Source organism: Chiloscyllium plagiosum, unplaced genomic scaffold (genome assembly GCF_037043375.1).
Source record: "Chiloscyllium plagiosum isolate Xiang-an unplaced genomic scaffold, Cpla_swu_hap1 HiC_scaffold_45, whole genome shotgun sequence".
Lineage (NCBI taxonomy): Eukaryota > Metazoa > Chordata > Chondrichthyes > Orectolobiformes > Hemiscylliidae > Chiloscyllium > Chiloscyllium plagiosum.
Window position 1 is genome coordinate 1,576,498 of NW_028270183.1, and position 19,018 is coordinate 1,595,515.

Here is a 19,018-nt window from a genome sequence, read left to right on the forward strand (position 1 = left end):
TCAGGTGTACCCGAGAACTCTGTGGGAAGCTAGAGAAGTGATTACTGGGCCTCTTGCTGAGATATTTGTATCATCGATAGTCACATGTGAGGTGCCATAGACTGGAGGTTTGCAAACATGGTGCCACAGTTTAAGAAGGGCGGTAAAGACAAGCCAGGGAACTATAGACAGGTGAGCCTGACCTCGGTGGTGGGCAAGTTGTTGGAGGGAATCCTGAGGGACAGGATGTACATGTTTTTGGAAAGGCAGGGACTGATTAGGGATAGTCAACATGGCTTTGTGCGTGGGAAATCACAAACTTGATTGAGTTTTTTGAAGAAGTAACAAAGAAGATTGATGAGGGCAGAGCAGTAGCTGTGATCTATATGGGCTTCAGTAAGGCGTTCGACAAGGTTCCCCATGGGAGACTGATTAGCAAGGTTAGATCGCACGGAATACAGGGATAACTAGCCATTTGGATACAGAACTGGCTCAAAGGTAGAAGACAGAGGATGGTGGTGGAGGGTTGTTTTCAGACTGGAGGCCTGTGACCAGTGGAGTGCCACAAGGATCGGTGCTAGGTCCTCTACTTTTTGTCATTTACATAAATGATTCGGATACGAGCATAAGAGGTACAGTTAGTAAGTTTGCAGATGACACCAAAATTGGAGGTGTAATGGACAGCGAAGAGGGTTACCTCAGATTACAACAGGATCTTGACCAGATGAGCCAATGGGCTGAGAAGTGGCAGATGGAGTTTAATTCAGATAAATGCGAGGTGCTGCATTTTGGGAAAGCAAATCTGAGCAGGACTTATACACTTAATGGTAAGGTCCTAGGGAGTGTTGCTGAACAAAGAGACCTTGGAGTGCAGGTTCATAGCTCCTTGAAAGTGGAGTCGCAGGTAGATAGGATACTGAAGGAGGCGTTTGGTATGCTTTCCTTCATTGGTCAGAGTATTGAGTACAGGAGTTGGGAGGTCATCTTGCAGCTGTACAGGACATTGGTTAGGCCACTGTTGGAATATTGCGTGCAATTCTGGTCTCCTTCCTATCGGAAAGATGTTGTGAAACTTGAAAGGGTTCAGAAAAGATTTACAAGGATGTTGCCAGGGTTGGAGGATTTGAGCTATAGGGAGAGGCTGAACAGGCTGGGGCTGTTTTCCCTGGAGTGTCGGAGGCTGAGGGGTGACCTTATAGAGGTTTACAAAATTATGAGGGGCATGGATAGGATAAATAGACAAAGTCTTTTCCCTGGGATCGGGGAGAGCAGAACTAGAGGGCATAGGTTTAGGGTGAGAGGGGAAAGATATAAAAGAGACCGAAGGGGCAACTTTTTCACACAGAGGGTGGTACGTGTATGGAATGAGCTGCCAGAGGATGTGGCGGAGGCTGGTGCAATTGCAACATTTAAGAGGCATTTGGATGGATATATGAATAGGAAGGATTTGGAGGGATATGGGCCGGGTGCTGGCAGGTGGGACTAGATTGGGTTGGGATACCTGGTCGGCATGGACGGGTTGGACCGAAGGGTCTGTTTCCATGCTGTACATCTCTATGAGTCTATGACTCTATCAGGAATAATGTGCATTTGACTTGCAGTCCAAAATATGAGTCACAAATTATCAACAGAATAGGTGTTGGACAGAGTTATAAAGCTACAGGAGCTACAGGAATTAGACAGATACAGAGAGACAGGGCAGGGGACCACAACAGATACAGGAGCCACAGAAATCAGGGCAGATACAGGTGATACACAGAGACTGGGAAGAGGAACACATCAGATATAGGAGCTGCATGGAATAAACAGATACAGGAGATACAGAGAGACAGGGAGCAGGAATTCTACAGATACAAGAGGTGCAGGAAGTACAGATAAAGATTTAAATCAGATTCTCCCCTCCCTCCTTCACTGTTGTAGTGAGTAGAGACTATCGACATGAGTATGTCTTCATAGCTAAAGCCTCTTTACTTTGGTGTCACCTGAGTAAATCTCTGTATTGCTGTCTGTCTCTGTCTGTATCTCTTTCTTCATCTTGTCTCTATCCCTTACTGCCTCAGTCAGTTCTCTGATGCCCTCTTACTTTATCTTACTCTATTTCTCTCCCTCTGCCAATACCAGCTTGCATTTGTGTAGCACCTTTAACAAAGTAGAACATCCCAAGGTGTTGCAGACAAATGTCCTCAAATTTTATCTCGCTCTCGCTTTCTAACTCAGTCCAAAGCCCATTCTGTTGATAAATTGTGACTCATATTTTGGTCTGCAAGTCAAATGCAAATACCATGCTTTTCAACTCTGTGACTTGACTTTTAAAAATAACTACCCAGACATCAGATTTTCAGTTTCTACGGGTGGGCTAGATCTGATGTTGGGACAGGAGGAAGGTATTGTGAGCAGGTGTCCTGGCTTGAGGCTTTGGCACTGTGTCTGAAAAGATTTTAAAGACCATAAAATGTCTCTCATTTTTCCAATTACGTAGACCCTAGGGCTTATGATGGAATATAGTAGCAAACAGTGTTTGTTTTAACAAGGAGACATACTGTTCAAAGATTTAAGAAGCAGAACATTTAACTGCTTTGACAGTTTGATAGGTCCATTCATAGCTGCTTTTCACAGGCCTTCTTGTGAGGTTTGTCAGTTAATTCTGACCGGTCTGTTGATAGTTCCTTGACATTTAATAAGTTTATGCCTTTTTAAACAAACAATGAAGTGTACTTTAAAAATCCAAAAGGCACCATACCCACCCCCCAGAAGGTGTTTGGGACCATATTTGAAGGGTATCCCGGTTTCCAAATAAAAGGACAAAGTTTTGATCTGCTTTTTCTGGTCTTACTCTGCTAATGTAAATGAACAGCTGTCTCTGTGATACAGGCCTGTGTGAATCATGATTCAACACACAAAATGAAAATGGAAATGTCATTCACCAGTGTCAGCACAGCTTAATGAAGGGCAAGTCATGCTCACCAAACTTGCTGCAGTTCTTTGAGGATGTAACCAGCAAAATGGATAATGGGGATCTGGTGGATGCGGTATATTTAGATTTCCAGGAAGCATTTGACATAAAAGACTGATCCAGAAGGTTAGATCCCAAAAGTTAAAGATAGACTATTGGCTTGAATACAGGACTTGCTGACTGACAGAAAGCAGAGGGTCAGGATAAATGGGTGCTCTGGATGGCAAACTCTAACAAGTGGGTGCCATATGGTTCATTTCTCAGACCACATCTATTTACAATCTGTAAAATGATCTCCAAGCAGAGACCAAGTGTAACATCGTAAAATTCACAGATGATACTAAAATAGGTGGGAAAATGTGGGCTATGATGAGGAGGTAAAGAGTTTACAGATGGATATTGATAGGCTAAGAGAATAGGCCCAAATCTGGCAGATGGAGTTTGATGTAGATAGGTGTGAGGTTGTCTATTTTAGCTAGAAAAATAAAAGGGCAAATTATTATTTAAATGGGAATCAGATTCAAAGTACATCAGTGCAGAGGGATCTGGGTGTCTTTGTGCATGAATCACAGAAAGTGGGTTTGCAGATGCAGCATATAATAAGAAAGGCAAATGGAATTTTGGCATTTATTGCAAAAGGACTGGATTATGAAAGTTAAAAAGTATTGTTACAATTATATAAGGCATTGGTGAGACCACACCTGGAGTACTGTGTCCAGATTTGGCCTCCTTACTTGAGGAAGGATGTGGTGGCACTGGAGGCAGTTCAGAGGAGGGTCACCAGGTTGATGCCAGGGATGAAAGGGCTGGTGTACAAGGAGCTGGTGTACAAGGAGCTGATGTACAAAGGGCTGGTGTACAAAGGGCTGGTGTACAAAGGGCTAGTGTACAAGGGGCTGGTGTACAAAAGGGCTGGTGTACAAAGGGCTGGTGTACAAGGAGCTGGTGTACAAAGGGCTGGTGTACAAAGGGCTGGTGTACAAGGAGCTGGTGTACAAGGAGCTGGTGTACAAGGGGCTGGTGTACAAGGGGCTGGTGTACAAGGGGCTGGTGTACAAAGGGCTGGTGTACAAAGGGCTGGTTGAACAGCTTGGCTTGTACTCACTGGAGGTCAGAAAGATGAGGGAAGTTCTGATTGAGGGATATCAAATGCTAAAGGGGATTGATAAGGTGGATGTTGAACAGGCGTTTCCCTCTTGTGGGACAGGCTCAAACAAGATTTGGACTGAGAGGAGGTAGGTTCAAAACTGAGGTGAGGAGAAACTCCTTCTCTGAGAGGGTTGTGAATCTGTGGAACTGTGCCCCAGAGTGCAGCGGAGGCAGAATCAATCAACAGATTCAAGAAAGAAATAAATACGTTTCTGATGAAAAGTGGGATAAAGTGCTACGGGAAGCAGGTACAAGAGTGGAGTTGAGACCAAGGTAAGATCGGCCATGATCCTGTTAAATGGTGGTGTGGGCTCGAAGGGCTAAATTGCCTACTCCTGCAGCTAAGTCTGATATGAATATGGGAAATGTCGTCTTCATGGGTGGCACTTCCAATTTTTGACCAGTTTTATCAAGAATTCCAGGCAGGTATATCTGACTTCTGTTGGGATGTTTTGGTTTTTGATCCACGTTCTGAACTCATGTGTTTTTCTTTCAGACATACTGAGGACCTCATTGTCACTCCTTTTGCTCAGGTGAGTTAAGCTAGCCAACTTCTTACAATCTGACTGTCGTTCTCTCTGTCTCTTACTGTGCTGCCACAATGTTCTTAAGAAAATCACAAATGAAATTAGAATCTCTTGTACTTCCTAATGACACAACACAAAGTAGCCGTACAATTAATCCTGCTGCCCTATTCTATAGCACATTTCCTTTTCAAGTAGTTTTCCAATTCCCTTTTCAAAGTTACTATTAAATCTGCTATATTATCCTGTTCGACAGTGCATTCCACATCACTGATTGCTGTGTAACAAATTCTTCCCATTTCCTCTGATTCTCTTGCCAACCTTCAATCTGTGCGCTCAGGTTAACAATCCTCTAGAAATAGCATCAGCTTATTTACTTTACCCAAACTGCGTATAAGTTTGGAAGCTTCATTTAACTCTTTCCTCAACCATCTCTGCTCTATCTGCGCAATCCCTGCCTCTCCATGGTTCTGAAATCTCTCTCTTCAGCACCATTCTAACAAATCTCCTCAGGACTTGACATCATTTATAAAGTGCAGTGCTCAAAATTGGACACTATCTTCCAATGGTGGTCTAACCAGTGTTTTACATACACTTAGCACAACTTATTGTTTTTATAATCAATGCTTCTGTGTATAAACCCAAGAAACCTGCATGCTTTTTAACAGTCTTCCCAACTTGTCCTAGTACTTTCAAAAATGTACATATGTAGCTATATCTGTCTGTTGTTGCATCTGTTTAAAGTTACACCAATAAAAAAATTGGCTCTCCTTATTCTTCCTTCCAAAATACACACTGTCACACTTCTGAATGTAAATTTCAATGGCCACGTGTAGTTTACTTCACAGCCATGGAAACACAAAAAACAGGAGCAGGAGGAGGCCAGTCGGCCTTTTGAGTCTGCTCTGCTGTTTAATATAATCATGGCTGATCATCCAACTCGGTCCCCTGTTCCCACTTTCTCCCCACATATGCTTTGATCCCTTTAATTCTAAAAACTATATCCATGTCCTTCTTGAAAACATTCACTATTTTGGCATCAACCACTTTCTGTAGCAGAAAATTCCACAGGCTTTCCACTCTCTGGATGAAGAATTTTCTTCTCATCTCATTCCTAAATACTCCATATCCGTAGGCTGTGGCCCTTGGTTCTAGACTTCAAACTCTCTGTGTTTTTTATAGGTTTCTGTGAGATCCCCCTCATTTTTCTAAACTCCAACCATTTTTCTAACCAATCCATCTCTCTTCATACATCAATCCTGTCGTCCCAGGAAGAAGTCTAGTAAACCCTTGTTGCATTCCCTCTTCAGTCAGGATCTCTTTCCTCAGATAAGGAGAGCAAAGCTGTACCAAGGTTCTGCACATGGGACCATGACTTCCTGAGGTTTTCCACTCACCTCATTGTTCACTGCATTTATGAGCATTGAGTAATCTGAAAACTTTGAAGTTAGGTTCTCTACACCCAAGTCCAGCTCACTTATAAAAATCAAAAAGAGCAGTGTCTCTAATATTGGCCCCGATGGAACACAACGGTATATGTCTGAAATCATGTGTTCCAATATTACTCCCTGCTTTCTGTCCCTTAGCCAAATGTGCGTCCATGATGTCATTTCCTCTTAAACCCAAATTGAAGCCAATGGGATTAATGCTAGAAACGTCAATTCTCTTGCTCCTCAGATGCTGCCTGACTTGCTGTGCTTTTCAACTTCAATGTTGCTGACTAGTCTATTACTCAATACACTGTCAAACACTTCTGATAGTCTGTGTATAAAATGATCAGCTGTTATTTATTAATGTATATTTCTCAAAGCAAACATAAATTTTGTCCAGTTTCTGGTCACTAGTCAGTTATCGACCACTGCCTTTAAGTTGACTGGCCTGAAGTTGCCAGTTTTATTCCATCTCCCCTTTCTTAAACAACATACAACATTTGCAATCCAGCAATTCTCTGGCATCACTTAAATTTCCAAGAAGGAATGAAAGATTATTGCTCGAACCATGCCCTCCGCAGTAACTGAGGATGTGTCTATTTGTGTTGGGTGACTTTTCTATTTTGAAGTCCCGCCAACTATTTAAATACCCTCTTATTTTTATTGAATCAAATTTCTTCACCCCTTTCCAGCTCCTGTACTGTGATATTGCAAGGACAGATGCAAAGTATTCATCCAGACCTCAATCATTCTCTCTGCCTCCAGAAGATGATACACCCTTTCTTTAACTAGACTTGTGTTTGGGAAAGAGTCTAAAGGTTGTTTTGGTTCTCTGCTAATCCTGTCTCATATATTCTTCTTCGCCTCCATCTTTCCTTTTCCAGTTCTCTGAAATTCAATCATTCAGGGTTTATAATTCTTCACCTCTCTATATATCATTAAACCCCTCTTCCTGTTGCATGTTTAATCTCTATGTCTCGTCTCCTCCAGGGTGGTGAACTTTTTGATTCACTTCCTTTTCCCCTCCGGAATCTATTTAATTTGTATCTAAACTATTTCCTATTTGAAATCGTTTTATTGCTGATTTATTGCTCTACCTTTTAATCTTTGACTACAGCACACCTGAACTAGGTACCTTTTAAATGAAATTATCCCTCTTTCAGATCAATATCTTCATCTTTTAATGTTCTTTGTTCGTTTCCATAACTACCCTATACTACCTCACAGTGCCATTGGATTGTTACAGCCAAAGACTGTTTACCCGTTGAGTATGGTCTAGCTCACCAAATGAGCAGATCACTTTGTACACTCTCCCACTTTCTCCCTGTTGCATATTTTTCCTTTTCAGACAGCTATCCAATTTCTTCTTGAAACCTTCATTGAACCTGCCTCGACCACTCTCAGACAGCGCAGTCCAGACACTAACTACTCAAAAGAACCTGACTCCACCAGTCTCACTGACAGTATAGTCCAGACCCTAACTACATGAGTGACTCTGGTGCTGCCTTCCTCTTAGGTAGTACATTCCAGTCTAAGGATTCCAAGGATATGTGCCCCATGGGAAGGACAGGCAGATGGCAGAGGGGAAAGAGTTGCCTTTTTAGTAAGACATTAATAGCAAGGAGTAATTTAGGGTCAGAAGGCATAGAAACTGTGTAGAGGAAGTGAGGACTGCAGATGCTGGAGATCAGAGTCGAGAGTGTGGTGCTGGCAAAACACAGCGGGTCAGGCAGCATCCGAGGAGCAGGAGAATCAATGTTTTGGGCATGAGCTCTTCATCAGGAATGAGGCTGGGAGCCGAGGGAGTGGAGTGATAAGTGGGAGGGGGTGGGGCTGGGGGAAAGATAGCTGAGAGTGCAATAGGTAGATTGGGGTCATAGAAACTGTGTAGGTAGAGTTGAGGAACTGCAAAGAAAAAAATACCCTGTTGGAAGTTACGTACAGGCTTCCTAGCAATAGTCAGGTTGTGGAGCAGAAAAGACAGTAATCATGGGAAAACTTCAATATGCAGGTGGAATGGGAAAATCAGGTTGGCAGCAGATCCAAACCAAAGATATTTGTGGAATGTCTATGAGGTTTTTTTTGGAGCAGCTTGTCGTAGAGCCCACTAGGGAACAGGCAATTCTGGATTCGGTGATGTGTAATAAGGCAGATTTGATTAGGGAGCTTAAAGTGAAGGAACCCCTAATGGAGCACTGACCATAACATGGTAGAACTCACCCCACAGTGTGAGAAGGAGAAGCCAGTATTACGATTGAGGAAAGATAACGACAGAGACATAAGGGAGGAGCTGGTCAAAGTTGATTGGAAAAGGGGCCTAGCAAGGAAATTAATGGAGCAGCAATGGTTGGAATTTCTGGGGTAATTTGGGAGGCTTAGAAGACATTCATCCCAAGGAAGAAGAATCACACCAGGGGGAGGATGAGGCAACTGTGATTGACAAGGGAAGTCAGGGACAACATAAAAATAAAAGAAAAATCACACATTGTGGTGAAGGTTAGTGGGAAGATAGAGGATTGGAAAGCCTTTAAAAACCAGCAGAGGGTAACTAAAAAAAGCAATAAGAGGAGAGGAGGGAAAAAATGAAATATGAGGGTAAGCTAACTCATAACATGAAAGGTTGCAAGAGTTTTTTTAGATATATAAAAGGTATGAGTGAGGCAAGAGCAGACATTGGACCACTGGATAATGAGGCTGAGCAATGAAGAAATGGTGAAGGAGCTGAATCGATACTTTAGAACGAAGAACAAAGAAAATTTACAGCCTAGGAACAGAATCCTTCAGCCCTCCAAGCCTGAACCGATCCAAATGTACTGTCTAAACCTGTCAGTCAATTCCTGTGCATTTGTATCCCTCTGCTCCCCACCTACTCATGCATCTGTCCAAACGCATCTTAAATGAATCTACCGTGCCTGCCTCTACCACCTCTGCTGGCAACGCATTCCAGATACCCACCACCCTCTGTGTGAAGTACTTGCCATGTGTTTCCCCCTTAAACTTTCCACCTCTCGTTATTGAATCCTTCACCCTGGGAAAAAGCTTATCGCTATCCACCCTGTCTATACCCTTAATGATTTTGTAAACCTCAATCAGGTCCCCCTTGATCTCCTTTTTCTAATGAAAACAAACCTAACCTACTCAAACTCTCTTCATAGCTAGCCCCTTCCATACCAGGCAACATCCTCATAAACCTTCTCTGCACCCTCTCCAAATCATCCACATCCTTTTGGTAATGTGGCGCCCAGAACTGTACATAGTATTCCAAATGCGGCCGAACCAATATCTTGTACAATTTTAACATGACTTGCCAGCTCTTATACTCAATACCCCGTCCAATGAAGGCAAGCATACGATATGCCTTCTTGACCACTCTATCTATCTGTGCAGCAACCTTCAGGGTACAGTGGACCTGCACTCCCAGATCTCTCTGCCCATCAACTTTTCCCAAGGCTCTTCCGTTCAATGTATAATTACCTAAATGCATCACCTCACATTTGTCTGGATTGGACTCTATCTGCCACTTTTCTGCTCAACTCTCCAGTTTATCTATATCCTCCTGCATCAGTCTTCACAGTGGAAGACACCAGTAGCATAGTCAGGAGGCAGAGGTGAGTGTAGTGGCCATCACGAAGGAGAAGGAGATGGGGAAGTTCAAGGGAATAAAGGATGAAGAGCTTATGCTCGAAACATTGACTCTCCTGCTCTTCGGATGCTGCCTGACCTGCTTTTCCATCACCACACCTTTTGACTCTGATCTCCAACATCTGCAGTTCCACACTTTCTCCCTGCATAAGATGGCGACTGTTTTCTCAATGGGGAAACTTTTCAGAAATCAGAAGCACAAAGGGAGTTAGGAGTCCTAGTTCAGGATTTTAAAAGATGATTAGTTCAGTTGCCAGTAAGGAAGACAAATACAACGTTTACATTCATTTCAAGAGTACTGGAAGGCAAGATGTACTGCTGAGGCTGTATAAGGCTCTGGTCAGACCACATTTGGAATACAATGAGCAGTTTTGGCCCCAGTATTTAAGGAAGGATGTGCTCGCCTTGGAGGGGGTCCAGAGCATGTTCACAAGAATTATCCCGAAAATGAAGGGGTTAAAGAGCTGTTGAGGACTCTGAGTCTGCCCTCAGTGAAATTTAGAAAGCTGAGGAGGTATCTCATTCAAACTTACAGAATACCGAGAAGCCTGGATAGACTAGATATGGTTAAGATGTTTCTACTACTAGCAGAGACTAGGACCCAAGGGCACACCCTCAGAGTGTGGGAATGACCTTTTAGAACTGAGATGAGGATGAATTCTTTCAACCAAAGGATGGTGACTGTGTGGAACTCATTGTTGCAGAGCGCTGTGGAGGTCAAGGCATGAGTGTATTTAACACAGAGATAGATAGGTTTTTGATTGGAAAGGGGATCGAAGGTTTTGGAGGGAGGGAATGAAGGCAGCAGAATGAAGTTGAGAAACATATCAGCCAGGATTGAATGGCAGAGTACACTTGGTAGGTTGAGTGGTTTAATTCTGCTCCTATAGCTTCTGGGTCTAACCATTCGAGTGAACCTGCCTCCATCACAGTCTGTCAGGCATCCCAAACTGTAACCACTCACTCTGTGAAGAGGTTTCCATTCATATTACTCCTGTCCTTTTGCCAATCACCTTAAATCTGTGATGAAAGCAAAATATTGCAGAGGCTGGAGATCAGAAATAAAAACAGAAATTGCTGGAGTAACTCATCAAATCTGACAGCATGCGTGGAGAGAGTCAGTATGACATTTCTTCAGAATATCCTAATGCAATATTCTAATGTTTTATACAAGGTTAATATAACGTAATTGCTTTTACTAGCCCATGCTCTGAATCCACCTGCTATTTTAATATATCCCTCCACTCTTGTACACTTTCCGAACCGTACTACCTGTTGTATATTGTATATCTACATTCTTCCTACGAGATAAATCACTTCATACTTCTCTGCATTAAATTTAATATGCTAATTGTCAATTCACCCCATCAACGTGTTTGTGACTTCATGAAGTTCTGCACTAACCTTCTTACAGCTCAAGATGCTTCCAAATTGCATACCATCCACAAAATAGAAATTCTGCATCAATTTTAAAAGTCCTCAAAATGAATTTCAGGAGTTACTAACCTCTTTGCCTTTTGCTTTTCTTTTTCCAGTCTTTATTAGGGTAACTGAAGTTTCCAATTGTCATTCTTGTATATTTGATTTGTAATTGGAAAATACCCCAATGGTTTAAAAAAGGGTGCTGTGCTGAACATGGAGTGAAAACACATTATTGGGAAAATGCGGAAGGAGCTTTACTCTGTTTCCAACATGGTTCTGTGCCTGTCCTGGGAGTATTTGATGGGGACAGTGAAGAGGCAACTTTACTCTGTATGTACCCAGAACTGTCTGTGACATATGTCTATTACTTTATCTCTTTCTGTCTTCCTCTCAGATCCTGGCGAGTTTGCGCAGTGTGAGGAACAACTTCACTGTTCTGGCCAACACCCAAGGACCCCCAAATAAGTGAGTACCAGATATCTTCAGGCAACCACAGCCCAGGGTATGGACCAGTCCTCTAGCCATCAATGATTCTGTGATTCACTGAGGTGAATTCATGAGAATATCACAGCACCCAATCACAAGCGTAGTTCAAAGTTACAGGTTTCATTGATTCAACAATGTACAAGTGGCCATTCAGCCCGGTTAAACCATACTTGTACTCCAAACGAATTCCTCAAGTCCTGTTAAGCTCTTTCACACTGCTCTCAAACTTCCTATTCAGATCTCCCCCCATGTGTTGATCAAACACCTCCCCCCCAATTAATGCTATCATTAACCACTTCTTGTGGCACCAAGTTCCACACTTTCATCATCCTCATGTTGAAGTGTTGGCTACAGTTCAAAAGTGTTTCTTTGGTTACAAAGCATTTTGGGACATCCCATGTTGCGAAAAGAGTTATCCAAATATAAGTTTTTTTTCTCTTTCTTTAAAATAATTCTTCCTAAATTTTTAATTCCACCTGTTAATGATTATTGCGCAGAGTCAACCACACTGCTCTGCATCTAGATTCAAGTGTAGGCCAACCAGGTTCAAAGCCCCACAACAGGAGATGGTGAGATTTGAATTTCATAGAAATCTGACATTAAGAATCTATTGATGGCCACTAATCCACTTTTGATTGTCGAAAAAACCCATCTAGTTCACTAATGTCCTTCATAGAGGAAACTGGCATCCTTACCTGGTCTGGATTACATGTGAGTCCAGACCCACAGTAATGTGGTTGACTCTGAATTGCTCTCTGGGTAATTAGGGATGGGTAACAAGTGTTAGCCTAGTTAGTGATACCCTCATCCTGTGAATGAATGAAAAGATATTAATATCTATGTACTGTTGTTCTCACAAGCGGAAATAGTTTCTCCGCATTCATTCTACTGAACAGTCATAATTTTACAGATTCTTATCAATTTTTCCCTTGGGCTCCTTTTTACTAGATTAGCCTCTGCTTGTTCAGGAAAATGTCAGTTGTTACTGATTAACCCGAGTTAGCAGCTGGAAAATGAACTTAGTGACTCCTGGTCCCCTTGCACCAAACACACGCTTGTTTCAAATCTTCACAGGATTATCTCAATGTCCTGATATAATCTTGATGGAACATTGGCAGGAACCCCAGAGAAACAATGGAAATGCCTGGTACTAGGAAGATGAGCTGAGCTCCTCCTAGTGAATTCCCAGTCTACCCCTACTGGAGAGTTCTGATCAATCCCTCAGAGAAACCCAGTAGATCATCTGAGGGTGAATTTTCAGACAATTCTGTTCGGGTGAGGTTATGGGGTAGTTGTTTTGAGTAATCTGCTTGAATGCAAGAGAAACCCTGAAGTTATAACTTTGCACTGTACTCCCCTAGGGGGTTGTGGTAATACAGCTTCTGCATCCTGGAAAGGCCAATATCAGCCTGCAGTGAGCATGAAATATGGTGCAGACTCTCTAAGTCCTGAATTTTCCCAGAGTAAAAAACAGCAAATAGTGGCCAATTCCATAATTCCCACCCCTATTCCCAGTGCCTCCAATTTCTGGTGGTGCAGGATAGGGATATGCATCCTAGTCTCCAGCAGTTACTACAGAGTCAGGTCAGCTTGCCCATGGCTCATGGTTCACAGAGCCCCAGCTGTGAACTAGTCTACATCCGCAATCTCTTTGGAAGGGAAATTGAAAAAAAACTTAAACCACGCTCCTTCCACGCTAGGAATAACTTACTATGATCTTGCAAGGACATCAATCTAGCAAAGTCATTAAAACAATCTCCTGTTGAAAAGTGCAGTGCTGGAAAAGCATAGCAGGTCAGGCAGCATCTGAGGAGCAGGAGAGTCGACGTTTCGGGCAGGAGCCCTTCATCAGGAGTGTATGCCAACCTGTACTTTGATTAGTCTGAGCTTACAGCCAAGCTTCATTGTCTTTGCATTTCTGTGATCTCTTTTGTCAATGTCCCAATGTTTATTTGGATAAGATTAAGAAGTATGGAGTGTCTGACATTTCCGTTATCAATCATTTAATGGTTTGTCTGATACTTTCATAGGGTTATAGGAACAGCAGCCTTTTAAAAAAAATATGCCAACAGATTCTTTTTTGTTTTCACAATGTCTACACTTGTGATTGTGGGGGCACAGTGCATCGCCCCCACCCCTGACCACCATCACCACGACTACACAAGGAAAACCTCCTCACTCAAACTACGCACCTCAGTAACCAGATTCTGTCCAAGAGTTACTGCAGAGCCAGCGCAGAGAAGTACATTTGGAGGATAATTGAAGGCCCCATGGATACACTATGGAGCACTCAATCACTTGGTATCTCATAAAGTGCAACAATAGTGCAATCCCAAAATCAAATCAAACAGTGGAAATTCTACACATCGTAATTTATTGTGTATGTGTGTGTGTGTGTGTATATGTACCTCATTGTACACTTGCTCGTTTCCTGTCTGCGTGTACTTTTCTGGGAGCTGTCTGCGTGCTGTGAGTGTGTATTTCCTGTCTACTGTATCCTGTCTGGGTGTTGTCTGTACGTATCCTGTCTGTGTCTATCCTGTTTAATGCTATCTGTGTATCCTATCTGGATGAATATTATCAGAAGCCACATGACACCTGGGTATAGTCTAACAGGTTTATTTGAAATCACAAGCTTTCAGCGCGCTGCTCCTTTACCTGACAAAAGAGCAGCGTTCCAAAAGCTTGTAATTTCAAATAAACCTGGTTAGATTAGATTAGATTAGATTACTTACAGTGTGGAAACAGGCCCTTCGGCCCAACAAGTCCACACCGACCCGCCGAAGCGTAACTCACCCATACCCCTACATTTACCCCTTTACCTAACACTACGGGCAACTTAGCATGGCCAATTCACCTGACTTGCACATCTTTGGAGTGTGGGAGGAAACCGGAGCACCCGGAGGAAACCCACGCAGACACGGGGAGAACGTGCAAACTCCACACAGTCAGTCTGTCATGTGACTTCTGAGCTTGTCCACCCCAGTCCAACACTGGCAGTTCCACTTCATGTGTGAATATTGCCTGTCATAATCCTTTCCATGCACTGTCTGCTATCTGCATTCTTTCAAAGCATGTCTGGTCTCTGTCCATCTTGTGTGCATGCTGTCTGCACAATCTTGCAAGCAGCTATCACCCCCATGCCTATACAAGCACTTACTTGTTTTTCTGATTTTCTCCACAGGAGGTCACCAGCAGGACCACAGCCTGCACTGTGCACCCTGTCAGGTAATTAAACCTCTTCTACACAACAAAGAAATGAAAGAGCACATTGTTAATCTGTAGCTGCTGTGACATGGCAGCAGGCACTTACAGTCATTGCAGCTGTAGCAGGTTAGGAGTCCATAGCGTCTTGTTCAAAACCTCTGCAGAGGAGATCCACAACATGTAGGTGATGCAGTTCCTGAATCTCAGCAAGTTTACAGTACAGAAAGGCTGCCTGGCCCACCAATCTGTGCTGGCTGAGAAACAAGTCCCCAGCCTAATCCCACTTTGTGGCATTTCATCCATAGGTCTGCAGTTACAATAGGAGACAGTGAGGTCTGCAGATGCTGGAGATCAGAGTTGAGAGTGTGTTGCTGGAAAAGCACAGCAGGTCAGGCGGCATCCGAGGAGCAGGTTGAGATGCATTTCCAGACACCTTTTAAATGAAGTGAGAATTTCTGCCTCTATGACCCTTTCAGAACCCTTGCGCCTTTGTGGGGGAAGATAGTTTTTTTCCTCCTTCAGTCAGTCTACTAATTATTTTAAATCTATGTGTCATAGTCTGATCTTTCTATGAAGGTAAATGGCCTTTCCCATCCACTCCTTAAACTGTTGTACATCTCAATCAAATCTCCCATCACCCTCCTCTGTTCTAAGGAGAACAACTCCAGCCTATCCAATCTTTCTTCAAAGTTTCATTTGTCCTGTCCTGTCCTTGAAAACCCCATCCCAACTCTATCTATGAAAGTTACATCCTTTCTGTTATAGAGGACCAGAATTTCACACAACCTTCCATGATTTCACAGGACAGATACAGCACAGAGTTAGATGAAAGTGAAATATTCCCTTCACTGTTCCTATCAAACACCCCTAGGACAGGGACTGCCCGGGGTTAGATACAGAGTAAAGCTGCCTCTACACCATCTGCATCAAACACTCCCAAGACAGGCACAATACCATGTTAGATATAGATTAGATTAGATTACTTACAGTGTGGAAACAGGCCCAACAAGTCCACACCGACCCGCCGAAGCGCAACCCACCCATACCCCTACATTTACCCCTTACCTAACACTACGGGCAATTTAGCATGGCCAATTCACCTGACCCGCACATCTTTGGACTGTGGGAGGAAACCGGAGCGCCTGGAGGAAACCCACGCAGACACGGGGAGAACGTGCAAACTCCACACAGTCAGTCGCCTGAGGCGGGAATTGAACCCAGGTCTCTGGCGCTGTGAGGTAGCAGTGTTAACTGCTGTGCCACCGTGCCGCCCACGGTAGGGTAAAGCTCCGTTTACTTTTTTAAACTGAAAATAAAGCTACCTGTACACTGTCGCCAGCAAACACTCCCTGACAGGTTCAGCTCAGGACTAGATACAGAGTAAAGTTTCCTTTGCACTGTCCCCATCAACCACTCCTAAGACAGGTAAAGCACTGTAAGAGATGATAATAAGCTGCATTTATTTCCTGTAACTCTATAAGAGGAACTGTGTTTGTCCTGCCACAGAGAATTGTTGGGTTTACAGTGTGACTTTCAGTGAATTTCTGATTTATGAATAAAGCTTGAGCAGTCAGTGTGCTGGGCCTTTGAGAGTGTAGGAAAGGGGCTGCTCTGCTCAGCTCTGACAATTAAATATTTCCAAAGTAGCAAGTAACACTGTCCCTGCACAAGTCCCAGGTAATGACTGCCTCCACCATAACAGAATCTAACCATCGACCCTCGATATTCAATTGCATTACCATCACTGAATCATCCACTATCAGCAACCTAGGGATTAACAGGAGGGCGTAGGTTTAGGGTGAGAGGGGAAAGATATAAAAGAGACCTAAGGGGCAACTTTTTCACACAGAGGGTGGTACGTGTATGGAATGAGCTGCCAGAGGAAGTGGTGGAGGCTGGTACAATTGCAACGTTTAAGAGGCATTTGGATGGGTATATGAATAGGAAGGGTTTGGAGGGATATGGGCCGGGTGCTGGCAGGTGGGACTAGATTGGGTTGGGATACCTGGTCAGCATGGACGGGTTGGACCGAAGGATCTGTTTCTGTGCTGTACATCTCTGTGACTCTATGACTGATGATTACCGTTGACCAGAACTGAACTGGATGAGCCATATAAAAACTGTGCCTATGAGAACAAGTTAGAGGAAAGGAATAACTCACCTCCTGACTCCCCAGAGCCTGTGCATCTATTCCAAGGTCCAAATCAGGAGTGTGATGCAATACTCCCCACTTGCCTGAATTGGAGGCAACTCCAACAACACTCAAGAGGCTTAACACCATCCAGGACAAAGCGACCCGCTTGATTGGCACCACATCCACAAACATCCACTCCTTCCACTACAGGCACTGAGTAGCAGCAGTGTATACTATCTACATGGTGCAGTGCAGAAATTTACCAAAGATGCTTAAAAGCACCTTTGAAATCTACAACCACTTGCATCTGGAAGGGCAAGGGCAGCAGGTTTATGGGAACACCACTACCTACAAGTTCCCCTCCAAGCTACTCACCATCCTGAAATGGAAATATATGGCCATTCCTTCACTGTCACTGGATCAAAATCCTGGAATTCCCTCTCTAAGGGAATTGTGGGTCAACCTGCAGCAGTTCAAGAAGGCAGCTCACCTTCACCTTCTCAAGGGCATTAAAGATGGGCGATAACTGTTGGCCCAGCCAATGATGGTCACATCCCATGAATGAAACGAAACAAAGGTATGGCAGCAGAAGGCGCTCTGTCAGTGTCTCGTCAATTTCCCATTTTTTATGGTTTAATTTATACTGAAGTAGTTTTCTGACTGTATGAAAATTCAAAAACAAGAAGAGATGATTGTCCCCTCCCGTACCCACTTCCCCATACAGTCTGAGCTGTGCTGATACTGTTCAGTCTACTCATTCACTTTCCATTCCTCTCCTGACCCTGACCTCTGCCTTCTGTAATCTTCCCCTCCACCCTTCCCTCTTGGTTTTCACATCGCTCCCTCTCAGTTGCTAACCCCATGCTGCTCTCACCAATGACCACCCTGACTCTCCCTCCCCTTTTCCCTTGCCATGACTCTTTCTTTCCCCTCTCCCTGTTCCATACCTTGTTAATCAACTGCCCTTATCCTCCCCTTACTCTCTGCCAAGTGGGAGAATTTAGAAATAGGTTGGACACTAGTTATGTGAACAAGTGTTCTGATGTGAAAGTGACAGTCTCCTCTTAGAAGGGAAAACCAGGAAACCATGTAAAGATACACTGCTCCCACCCATGATGTTAGGGAGCTTCAGCACACTGAGTACTGAATTCTGACTGGTTTGTCCCCATTGTGGCCAACACCCACTGAAAACATACTTGGGCATATTATAACCATACAACTTCTACCTCAACTTCTATCATTGTACCTTTGGGTCATCTCTGTCTCATCACTTTCTGAATGATTTTTCCACTGCCCACATCTCAGAAAGAATATATTTGCCTTTCAGTGGCCACAGCACAGATTCACCAGAAACTGTAAAATCATGAGAACAGGTTGTAGTGCCTGCATTTCCCTTTGCTCAAATATTGAAGATTCAAAAGATGGTGAATCAAGTGTTGAAGATGGTGAAAGAATTTGCGAATATGTTTAGGGAGGAGCTATTCTCGTCTGGTGGGAGAGCCCAGAAACTGGAGGACAGATTTTAAAATCAGGGCAAAGCTGTTCTGGAGTAAGATTAGTAAATACTTGTTCACATAATGGGTATACGTCCAGTATGTTTGAAAGAGAGAGAGATGGGGGGGGGGGAGATAGTGTGTGAAATGATGGTAAAAAGACCCTCCACACTCGGTTAGTGTAATGAGAGTTCCCCACTTTAACCATGCTCATGGCTTTGTGTTTCCAGATGAAACTTACCAGCAACTGGCAAAGGAAACCCTGGAGGAGCTGGATTGGTGTTTAGACCAACTAGAGACAATCCAGACCTACCGCTCCGTCAGTGAGATGGCCTCTAACAAGGTAAGCAAGTGGGAGCAGGATGTGGGAAAACAAAATTGGGCTGCAGCGCAGTATTGAATACTGATGTTTTTGATTCACTTAATGAACATATTTGAAACTTGTGTATCTCCCTGAAGCCAATGTTTCTTTATTAAAAGGAAGCTTTGAATTTGATCTGTGCACAAATTCAGTCAACCTCCTGGTCCTAGCATAAGAAATGTGCAAGCTCCAGGTTCATTTACTTGTCTACAGTCAATTCTTTTAATAGGAACATACA

General features: G+C 43.4%; 1 protein-coding gene across 4 annotated transcripts in view; it reads left to right on the forward strand.

The window, feature by feature from the left end:
- The window catches only part of pde4a (phosphodiesterase 4A, cAMP-specific), a 734,216-nt gene that overhangs the window by 489,360 nt on the left and 225,838 nt on the right, over window positions 1-19,018 (forward strand). For all 4 annotated transcript variants that reach the window (XM_087983115.1, XM_087983116.1, XM_087983114.1 and 1 more), the window contains 4 exons: window positions 4,578-4,614; window positions 11,494-11,564; window positions 14,770-14,813; window positions 18,650-18,762. In XM_087983115.1, coding sequence (XP_087839241.1) covers window positions 4,578-4,614; window positions 11,494-11,564; window positions 14,770-14,813; window positions 18,650-18,762 — 265 coding nt within the window. The remainder of the gene's footprint in view (window positions 1-4,577; window positions 4,615-11,493; window positions 11,565-14,769; window positions 14,814-18,649; window positions 18,763-19,018) is intronic.